At 45.5% G+C, this 11398-nt stretch overlaps 1 protein-coding gene and 1 long non-coding RNA gene across 2 annotated transcripts; both read right to left on the reverse strand.

Annotated features, from left to right (window-relative positions):
- Nucleotides 1-21: 21 nt before the first annotated feature.
- Nucleotides 22-1489, reverse strand: LOC147372066 (uncharacterized). The gene is made up of 3 exons (XR_015163914.1): nt 1324-1489; nt 630-652; nt 22-363 (listed from the first exon to the last, which is right to left on the reverse strand). It is a non-coding gene; the product is annotated as an uncharacterized LOC147372066 (long non-coding RNA).
- A 2095-nt stretch (nt 1490-3584) lies between these two features.
- PA2G4 (proliferation-associated 2G4) lies at nt 3585-11124 on the reverse strand. The gene is made up of 13 exons (XM_086400624.1): nt 10842-11124; nt 8927-9055; nt 8563-8668; nt 8401-8470; nt 8054-8146; nt 6538-6601; nt 6215-6293; nt 5955-6033; nt 5737-5870; nt 5357-5451; nt 5126-5253; nt 4917-4970; nt 3585-4703 (listed from the first exon to the last, which is right to left on the reverse strand). The coding sequence occupies exons 1-13, from the start codon at nt 10927-10929 to the stop codon at nt 4638-4640; spliced, it is 1185 nt and encodes a 394-aa protein (XP_086256750.1). The 5' UTR covers nt 10930-11124; the 3' UTR covers nt 3585-4637.
- Between the last annotated feature and the right edge of the window lie 274 nt (nt 11125-11398).

Here is an 11398-nt window from a genome sequence, read left to right on the forward strand (position 1 = left end):
AAAACCACATAACACACAAAATTTTTCTTCAGCTAAGACAGCAAAAGAGATGATTTATTGTACACGTTACATTCAGCCACAACTGAGAAGAGAACTAGTCCATAGTTATCACAGGTCCAGGGCAATGGACCAAAAGGGACGGCTTTGATATGAGCAAGGTAGGTCTCGCAAAGGTGGTCAAGGTGATCAGAATGGCCATAGATGTTCCAGATCCATTGATAAGTTCTAGATAGTAGGCATGCAGTCCACACTTTGTACCAGCGTCCCTGGCCTCTGGCTTCCCTTGTTTCTGCTTCTGTGGCTTCCATGGGTGTACAAGTTTACTTGGACCTCTGCCTCATCTTTCTTCTTTTGCGCTTCAGCCTGAAAACCAGACATAAGAATACACCTCGGGCCCACAAACCCGAGTTCAGTCTTTCCCTTCAATCTTAAATGTGCACCCAATACAAGGGACAGGTAAAATCAATCAACACTACGATTCTGTCGTCTTCTGCCCAATTCATGGCTTTGGCCAGTCAATGCTCATAAGTTGTTTTGGATTTCTAAACCAAATGTTCGTCCCAAGTTTTGTCCACTTTGCTCCACTCCTCCCGCGCCCCCCCGCCAGTACTAACTACGTCCCAGCATACCTGCGCATTCGCTTCTTCCTCCACTGGCAACCAAGGACAGAGAATAAAACAGGATATCATTAGTTTCAGTAACAAGTTTAGATAGGGATATGAAGAACACTAGGGGAGGCTTCCTCGGTGGTTTAGACGGTAAAGAATCTGCCTGCAATGCAGGAGACTCAGGTTCAATCCCTGCGTAAGGGAGATTACCTAGAAAAGGGAATGGCAACCCACTCCAGTATTCTTGCCTGGAAAATTCCATGGGCAGAGCAGCCTGGCGGGCTACAGTTCACGGGATCGCAAGAGTCGGACACGACTGAGCGACTAACACTTTCACAACTTTCATGAAAAGCACTATTTAGAACCGGGTGGATTCTTGATCAAGTAGGAGGGCTTAGTCGCAGTAAACCACATCAACAATCTGGACTGCCACCTGGATCCCAGACGTAAAACCCTGAATCCTGCCTGCATGCGCCCTCTCCCACTTTCAGCATCTCTCGCCACAGAACTTACCTACCACCTATTCTGCTTCTCCCCACACAACTTACCCACCACTTATTCTGCTTCTCCTCAAACTATCCTTCCTCTCCCACTAGCTCGTGAGCACAATCTGAGAACCCGGCGACACTGGAACGATGGCCGATTTCCCTTGCCAAGGTCTCCCCTACCAACAGCCAATTCTTACAGCTTTAGCTCACTGGCAGGGACTGCTTACCTTCGCTCTCATGGCGCAGAGGTTTCTACGGGTAAAGAAAAAAAGTCTGCGGTTAGTTTGCTGTAATGATGGTGAGTGCAGAGATCAGATGTTTATGGATTGTAGTCGGAACACGAACACAGCCGTCACTAACACTCACCTCAAAAGATGGCGCTAAGGCCGAGAGATCGCCAGGGGCCCGCCTACGGATATTTAATGGAATACTCAGTGTCGTCACTTCCGCTTTCTCGCCCTGGCCATCCCGCCCCCCCCCGGGGGCGGGGTAGCCCAAGGGGCGTAACGATAGCTTTTGGCAGTTTGCTGGTGTGTGAAAAGTGATTGAGCTAGGGAAATTCTGTTGGAAATTAGTATTTTGATGTACAAGATTCCTCTCACCTGTTTTATTATGAGGATACCATATTATGTAGATATGAGCACATATTTCCAATAAGAGACCTAGAAGTGCAAAACGAGCAAAGGGTAGCTACTTCCGCCTTCTCTCTCGTTGCTTCATGGGAGTTGCAGTTTTCTGGAGACATCCTCCATTTTACTGTGGATCGAGGCGGACTGTACAAAAAGTCCTGACTTGTTTTACTGGTTTACCTTATTTATTAAACTAAATATCTGCAGGTTCGAGTTTGGAACTTTCAAAGGTCCTAAGATTGCAATTCAGCGGGGAATTGAGAAAGCTGTTTTACTACAAAAAGAGACCTTTTTTACTGTGGAAAATGAACTCTTTTTGTCCTAGGCAACTGTGGTCTTTCCCTGCAATGCCTGAGGCAGAATATCATAACATTCCTGGCCACAATGCATCTTGTTAGAAGATACTTCAGTGATTCTCCCTCTGCATAGTGTGTGTGGTAAATCGCTTCAGTCGTGTCAAATTAACAAATTAAAGACAGATCTAATTAATTGACAGAAGGAAAGCCCGATCAGCTACATGTATCTTTAGGCACGAATTGTATTTGGTGGTATGACAGCTTCCCAGTATCAAGATATGGTTAGGTCAGAAGCACCTAAAAACGTGTATTATGAAGGATGAAAGAAAACCCTTCATCATACAGACTTCACCTTATTCACTATAAGATGGATTGAGGCTTGTTATGATTCCTTTTTTTAGTGTTTTCTTTAGAACATTTAACCTTTGTAGTTCTGGAAAATTAGGTTTCTAAATTTCCGACCCTCGTTTCAAGTGCTTAAGTGGTTCTAGTATTGTCACCAATGGACTGTAATGTGTTTGAAAACAAAAATACCACGCCCCCCACCCACGCCAAGATATCAAACCCACTGGGATTTCACCTGTTGATTGCTATGAACTCTTACGAAGAGATCTGTGTTCAGTTTAATTCGTAATTATGTATCTTCAGGTCAGCAGTAACATAAAAAATGCTCTAATACATGCATTACCCATCAAACCTCAGGGTGGCCTGAAAAAAATGTGTTAACACTTAGGCATTCTTCCTGGCTTCCTAATCCAAGATAATCACTTTGCAGTTTTTTTTTTTTGCAATAAACATTCAGTTCAGTTCAGTTGCTCAGTCGTGTCCGACTCTCTGCAACCCCATGAATCGCAGCACGACAGGCCTCCCTGTCCATCAACTCCCAGAGTTCACTCAAACTCACGTCCATCAAGTCGGTGATGCCATCCAGCCATCTCATCCTCTGTCGTCCCCTTTTCCTCCTGCCCCCAATCCCTCCCAGCATCAGAGTCTTTTCCAATGAGTCAACTCTTCGCATGAGGTGGCCAAGTACTGGAGTTTCAGCTCTAGCATCATTCCTTCCAAAGAACACCCAGGACTGATCTTTAGAATGGACTGGTTGGATCTCCTTGCAGTCGAAGGGACTCTCAAATGTCTTCAACACCACAGTTCAAAAGCATCAATTCTTTGGTGCTCAGCTTTCTTCACAGTCCAACTCTCACATCCATACATTAAGTGTTCTAAATAGTGTCAGCACTAAGGGCTATGTTTTTATTTCAGAAAACTAGATCAAACTCCCATAGAAAATGAACTGTTAAATCACAAAATCCAGGATTTTTATGTCTTCCCCCAACCCAAGGTATTCAGTATTTTCGAAAACTGGTTCCAGGGATTTCCCTGGCAGTCCAGTGGTTTCGATTCCATGCTTCCACTGCAGGGGGTACAGGTTTGATCCTTGGTTGGAAAACCAAGATCCTGCATGACATGAGGCAAGGCCAAAAAACCCCCCAAAACTGGTTCCAAATGATCACTTCAGCTCACTCTCCCACCACCATCAAATAAGAGCAGCATACAGACACATGATTATGAGCAAATCCAAATTTATTTTAATGCCATGTCATTTTCAATGTGTTTAAAAACCTCATAAGTTAGTGGGAGCCCTAGTTCCCTGGGACAGCATGCCAGAGGTACTGAAAGGTCACCTTTCTCTCCAAACCCCTAGCAATTAATCCAAGTCCACAGCTTCAGAAAGCCAGGAGTTTTGTCTCTTCAGTCTGCTCCTCTGGTTACACATCTTTCTTTCAAGGAAGGGAGGTCAAAATATTTCAAACAGGGAACAAAACCACAGTGGAGCTTCCAGCTCAGGTTTCTAAGATGGAGCAAGGGAAGAACCCCACTGACTTCAAAGAAATGGACAAGGTTGAGATGGATTACTTCTTTACAGCCTTGTGGAGGGAAGAAACACTGTCCTGTAGAACAAAACTGACTACAAAGATTTACAAATGAGGATCCAATTGACAGATGAGAATCCATTGGTAAATGCAGGCTCCAGCTCCTAAAAATGGGAGGGGCCTGGCTCGACAGCCTGGATCATAAAAGGAATCTGCCACATGTGAAGAAAAATAGTCTGAAGAATAGCTCCTCTCTATTTTGAGGCCTGATAAAAGACTTGGGGAAAGTGGGAACAGAGAGAGGAACAAGCCCCAACAGATGGGAAAATGCTGACACTGGAGTGGTATAAAAAAATTTCATCTGAGTTTTTAGTGGTGGTGGCTATGTTAGCCTCCTCCCGTTCTGTTGTAGGGCCATAAACCTTGACCAAGCAGAGATTAGTAGAAAAAGGCTAGAAAGAGGGGCTTGAAAACGATGGATTTTGACTCCTGATTTTATTATTCAATTTCTCTTTCCTATTTAAAGTAGTCTTCGGTGGCTGGGAAGCCTGGCCTCCCAAGACCAGAGTCAGTTGGAGCTGGTTGTTGTTGGAAGGGGGCTGGGATGGGGGACTGGGAGGAGGACAGGGAGACCCCGCTCTGCTCGCGGTCCTGGGTGGAGAAGTCGAACTGCACTTCACAGAGCCTGGGGTGTGGTGGGAAGGGGATGAGGCAGGAGTGACAAGCTGGGGGGATGGGACCCACCTCAGTCCCCAGCTTCATTCTCTTCTAAAGTTTCCCCACTGGTAGCATTCTCTGCAGTCTTAGAGGCCTACATTCATGGAAAGGAGAGAAGATGTGTCAGTTTTCAATAACTTAGGGTACTGTCTGGGGGACCAAAGACAAGAATATTCCTAATTCTCTAGGTCAGGGCTGAGATGGGGAGAAATAAGGACATATCGACACCTATATCCCCACCACGACCCAGGAAGGTGAATAAAGATGATCAGGTTCACCCCACCAGGGAGGGATGATCATAACAAACCTTCTTTTTTTTCTTTTTCTGGGTTTTCCGACTTGCAGAACTCTGGAGGAGTGCCTACAAAACAGAAGAAGGAAAACAAATTTTGAGGAACATGGAGCAAACCCCAAGTGCTACTCTTGGCACTGTAGCTCTTCTTGGGACTTCCCGTCACTCAGTCCTCACTCCCCAAAAAAGTGCCACGTCCCTGCTCCTTTCCATCACACACTAACCTTGAGCTCTGCATCCTGGACCTCCATCTCAGACTTGTAAAGGTCAGGCTCAAAAGGACCACTGGTTATCCGCATGGGGCCATTGGGCATAAGCAGAACTGTAAATTTAAACTGGGCAACAAATTCACCTATGAGAGAAACAAAGTGTTTTGATAGAATGTCCCCTTGACTTCAAGGAGAAGGGGACCATAATTGGGGGCTTCAAACTACAACTCTCTTCTCAGAACTCACCCTCCTTCTCATAGAGAACATTAAATGGTTGTAGCAGTTCATGTTTGGCGCACTCCACCACACCCATGCGGGCCTTCTTCTCATCTTCAAATGCTCTGGGGAGGGAAAGACAAATTCAGGTATCCTTAACTCCCTGTCATGTCTTACCACTTTGTTACTGTTTTTAAATAACTCCTACCCTCAGGCAGAAATAATGTGTAGGATTGTTTTTACACTACTTCCTATGAGAGGGAGAAAGAAGGCATGCATGCAGGCCAGAGCTACAAGTCTAGGTAGAAGAGGGAAGGAGGGCAAGCGGGGTAGGGGAAGGAAAGAGATGTGGTTGTATGGTCTACGGGTCAGACTATTCCAAGTCCTGTCCTCGCTAAGTGCAGTAGTACCTTAAAGTAAAGGGCATGGCATCAAAACGCCTTTCGACCTCACTGAAGAAGGCACGGGAAGTTTTCATTTTCAGGCCATACTGCTTAGAGGGGTCTCTCTTGTAAATGGTGGTTCTCTGTCCTGCATCCTTGGCCTATAAAAGATCACATCTGATCTAGTGCTCTTGGAACCCACCCGCAGCCTCCCCTCTCTGCCCGCTCTGGTAAACGTTCATCACCTTGCCCTCTCCTGAGCTGACGAGAACATCCACAGCATATACTTCATGTACCTCAAATTCAGCTTTTTCATGGTCCTTCCTAAAAGGAACAGAAAGGGAACAATAAGGAGCAATAAGTGGTTCCTGGAGCTTAGAAGAGAAGGTGGATAAGATTAGTCCAGGTTAGAGGAGACGGTGGATAAGATTAGCCTGGAGTATGGAAGAAGTTCATGACTAGTCTTATACGACAGAAGGTAGAAGGTGGGATACAGGGCACCTACTTCTGCTGGTCTGTGGGATTCTGGATAATGGTTTTCTCTCCATCAATGACATGCTGCTTCAACTGGTGTGACAGCATACCTGTAGAGAGGACAAAGCCTGTGGTACCACTCATCTAGAATCCCCAAAGGTTTCCAACCCACCTACCCAAGTAGAACCACGGAGCAGGCAATGAGAGCAAAGTGCCCAGCTATGGAAACTCGGGGCACTGAGGTTTGGGGCTTGGACTATGCCAGAGCCAGGATGGATGCTCAAGGGAACAAAAGTCTTAATTCTGCTAAACCACTCATACTGAGACCCTCAACCCCACTATCTGAAGTCTCACCTTCTATTGGTGTGCAATTAAATGAGTGGGCAACTTTGTTCCAGGCTTCTGTCACTTGTGTGTTCTAGAAGTACAAGATCAAATAAAACGTAAAATACCAGGAGCTAGTAAGTTGTCTACTATGAGAAGCAGCAGCACAAAAGAACTGAGTTCTAATATCCTCCAGCAAATGCAATGATTCTCAGTAATTTTTCATTTCATAGCCCTAGCATCCTACAACCTAGAAATCAAATTTGCATACCATTTTACAAAGCGCTATCACAAAGATGGTCTACTTAGACAACAATTCTGCAAGGTGACTAGTGCCAACAATTCTGTATGGTAATCTACATCCTAATCTGGAGGAGGAAACTGAGGCTCAGAAGGGTTACATGATTTGCTCAAGGTTAAACCAGTTAACCAAAAGAACCTAGTATAAACCCAGGTTTTCGGATCACAGTGTTCAGTCCATGATACCTGGCATTCTAACCTGTTGAAAGGGTCCAGAAAGTTTTATTTTCCCCTCTACCTCTTTCAATCATGAGCTGATCCTCACCTAAATTATAGTTAAGAAAAAAAGGAAAGTGAATTTCCAATCATAGCTATTATTAAACTACATGTCAGGTACTGTGATAATCACTTTATATGGATCATCTCAATCTTCACAACCCTGTGAGAATGAGGCACAATTTAATTTTCCCCACTTTATAGATGAGGAAATTTTGAAGTTATTTCATTTTAAATCAGTAGTGGGTGGTAATGGGATGAGAATCCTGAAAGTCTCATGTCATAGTTAGACAACAGCCACTACATTAATAGTATCTTCCAACAATAGTAAGCATATAAATAATAAAAATAATCAATGTATAAAATAATAATAGCTAACAAAAGGGTTAACTATGTGCCAGGTACTGTTCAAAGTGCTTTATAATAGCTCTTTGATAGATACCACTGCAAGAAAACTACAACAGAGGCTGAAGTAAAAACGATGCAATTAAGTGATAATGGGGACAAATGGATGAAAAGGGTGAAGAGCACAGAGAAAGAGGATGCTTTACGTATTGAACAGGTTCTGAAATCTAAGTGTTAGACAAAGTCTCCACTAGTAGTCTAACATGTTATTGTATGAATTCATGAGAAATTTATGATCCCTGAACTTCCTAATATTGTCTTGCAAGGGTCTTTGGCCTTTCTTTGCCACCAATTTACTGGTACTATTATTATTTTTGTGTTATAAGCTTTTAAAACTTAGTTTTAATATCTGTGTTTTATTGAGCTATCTATCTTAAATTATTTCTGGGAACAATACACATCCAAAACATGAAAAAGGAAGGATCTCTATAGGCTCCATGAGAAAGGGACCACCCATCCCCTTACAGAGAGCATCATATCACCTAAGGTAGGCACTAAGATTTAACAGCTCTTCGGTTTAAACTCTTTAAACTCTTTAGTTCCTTCTCTTTCAGTATGGAATAGCAGTACATCCTGAATGCATCTTTGGCTCTATCAAACTCTGGACTTGGACTAAACAGCTCACCTGATTTCCAGGTTTGACCAGGCGGAGGGCAGCTTCAGCACAAAGGTGAGCTGCCTTAATGACGTCTGCTTTCCGCCCTGTTACTTGGGTCCCCTGTAGAGGAGGAAACGCAGTCAGTGCCTTCCCGAAAAGCTGATCAGTTAATATCTGTGTGTCCATTATGTATCCAGTGGTCAGGAGAGAAAACACCCTTTCCCCTTTTATTTCTCTAGAGACTCTCAAAACTTAATGTGGTGGTAGTAGGTGAGGATAAGAGGCAGCAGTGGGGGAAAAAAAAAAAAAACCAGCAGCAGTGGGCCCTCCCCAGCTCCCCACTGGCTGAATAGAGTTCAAAGCAGTCCACCTACCTGAGCTACATCAACCACAAAAGTGTGAGCCACATTAGCGATGAAGCCATCCACGTGGACCCCAAGGTCACTGAAAGGCAAGAGCAGAGTACAGCATTAGCAACTGGCACTACTGTGAATGCCGAGGAAAAAGACAAGTGCTCTAAAATGGTTTAAGCTTACATTTTTACCAAGTCACCTTCCTTAAGAATATAGTCCTGGTCGCTCTTCAAAGGGGAGAAGTGACATACACAGTTATTTACTGAAATGCTGGTGGGAAAGGCAATACCTGTAAAGAGACAATCAGCCTTACTGCCCTGCTCGCTCTCTCAGAACCCTCCTGCCCCTCTGAAAAATGAATGGATTTTCTTCAGGGTCTTGTTTAAGTTTGATCAGTCTGGACTGAGTGGGAAACTGAATTCCCCTTGCCATTCCAATTCCAAATATCTCAACCAGTGCTGGGGTAAAGGTTGCATCATTACAATAAAACAGGACTCAATAAGGGTGAAACTTAGTTAATTAGTAGGGGATTTTTTTTTTTTTTTACCTTTCTTCATTTCTTTTTCTTTTTTGAAAATCTTCCCCGTTTCTTCCATTATCATGGCATCACCTTTCTCACACAGGCTCAGTACCGACACACCTGAACAGGATGCTTCCACCAAAGACCGAAGTACCCCTGGGAACAGAATCCCATGTATCAGTCCTGAATGTGTTGTCTAAGTTAACGTCCAAGAAACACCTAGAAGTTGGACTTAGGCTTTCTGAGTCCAACTGAGAAATATTCCCTAGTACCACTGCTCTAAGGATAAAAAAAGGAATATGTTTTGCCTCTTAGAATGTACCTGTCATCTCTATAATCTCTACCTTCCTTTCCTTAACTTAAAAAATCCAACACTCCCTCCCCTCCTTTATATAGTGTGACAGCTAGGTATGCACCACCTGTCTCCTAAGGCAAGGGAGACTTTCCAAAGATGATACCTGTGGTATGGTAGGACAGATTTATGAACTTCAAGGGCATTCTCACCAAGATATCCAACACATGCAAAGCAGACTGGAAGAAATTTATAGGCATCAGGGACAAGAAGATAGACATACAATTGCTGACTCTAAGCTGATGTGTTGTTAAATGCTACCTTCTTCCTTTCCAGACACCCCAATTAGGGGGTGTTAGTAATCTCAATTTATGCAGACTTATTTCTTCAAATAACAAGTCAAGAAGACTTAACCTAGGTCCCTGGGCTCAAAGAAGTACGTGACCCAAAAGAGTTTCAAACTGGTAATGGGATTCACAGGTGCCTCAGAAGTTATAAACTGCAAGAGGGAAAATTGTTTTTTCTGATTTAAACCACTACATATCCATTGTGTTACAAAGCATTTATTCTGTTCACCGATACCCTCTCCATGGTCCATCGTGGATTCAGATTTTATTTTTGTGATCCAAGTTTTGGTGATTCTTTGAAAGTTTGAAAAACTCAGATTTTCAGTCACAGGATCAAAAGCATCCTAAATGCCTATCTTTACTGTCAGAACCATTTAAAAGCCCAAAGACAAGCATTTTGTGTCCCCTAACTGGGTTTTTAATTGCAAAGAGAGAAAATAGAAAGCGAGACATCTGCAGAGAGTGCCAGGCAGCTGCTGAGAAAGTCAAGAGCACAATCTTAGTAAGGATGACTTCTGAGATTCTAACTTCAGACTCCCTTTAACAGCACTATTCATAGGTTTGACTGGCTGGGGTGAGGAGGACCTCAAAACACTCCTAAAGTTGTTAAACACCTAAGATCAAATTAGACGACTAACTAAAGCCAACTCCGCAGGTTGGAGGTACAATGAACAACTTCAAGAACAGTCAAACAAGAGTTATGGGGTGCTCTCTAAAGGTCCCTGAGTTGGCCCTAGAGTAGAAGGCGGCCCCCACCAGGGAAGGAGTTGAAGTAAAGAACGAAAGACTACAGCAAAGCACGTGGTAGGCAAGCTGGTGTCAGGGACATAGCGGAGGAAGGTAGCCGGCGAGCCGCAGGGGACTTGGCAACACGTGCCGGCCAGGTTCCTGACGGCGGGGAGCCGCGACAAAATAGAAGCGCTTCCTTTTCGAGGTGGTCTCGCTGCCACCAATATCAGAGACAGAAATCTGAACTGAAAGGTGAGGGGCAGGAGGTACACCTCGCCTCCTTACCAACGGCCTAGGGTCGGAGCTGGCCAGGGGCCCAGCTCTGATCTTCTCCCAGCCGCCCTGCCGACCTTCCGCCAGCATCTCCAGGGACTCCAGCCCAGGCCCAGACTCTCGGGTCCCAGGCGCGACACGGAGCCTCCCCACCACGCCACCTCCAGCAGACCTGAACTGGGCCCTCAGTAACCCACAGTGCGTGACCCCACCGCTCCAGCCCTCAGAAGCCAACCCATCACCGTCTCCTTTGACTCTCCCTTCCCAGCCTCGATATCCGGACCCCTGAGGCCGCACTCACGGTTAGCAATGTCGCCCCCCATCTTATACTTGGTCACGACCAGGTCCTCGGCGATAGTTTGCTCCTGTTGCTCGTCCTCGCCCGACATCTTCCCACCACCACTGCAGCCTCGTTTCTCTTGAGTCGCCGCCTCTGTCGCTCTTCTCAGCCACAAGCTGTGGTCAGAACCCCTTCGATCCGCGAGGAGACCGCGAGCAAAAGCGCGAGCAAGCTAGGGAGCGGGAGGGCGGGCGAGAGCGAGAAACTGCGAACGCGCGGGCTGAGGCGCAGGGCATGCTGGGACAACGAGTCCCTCCTACTGCCAGCCCCTAGCCGCCCTCGCGGACTACCGAACTACAATCCCCAGCATGCTTTTCGCGCCCCTAAGCCAGGCCCTGGGGCCTTGCTCTCCGAGAGCCTCGCACGCTGGAATCGCCGAGCACGCTGGGAAGGGTCAGGCTCCGGCGGGAAGGCGGAGCCGTTGGAAAGCACGAGGGGAAGCGTGGTTTCTCCCGGAAAAACCATATCCACCAGGAACGCCGAGCGATAACCCGTAATAGAGAGGGGCGGGGTAAGGG

Source organism: Bos grunniens, chromosome 5 (genome assembly GCF_055505025.1).
Source record: "Bos grunniens cultivar Pamir isolate PY7600 chromosome 5, Bosgru_T2T1.0, whole genome shotgun sequence".
Classification (NCBI taxonomy): Eukaryota; Metazoa; Chordata; class Mammalia; order Artiodactyla; family Bovidae; genus Bos; species Bos grunniens.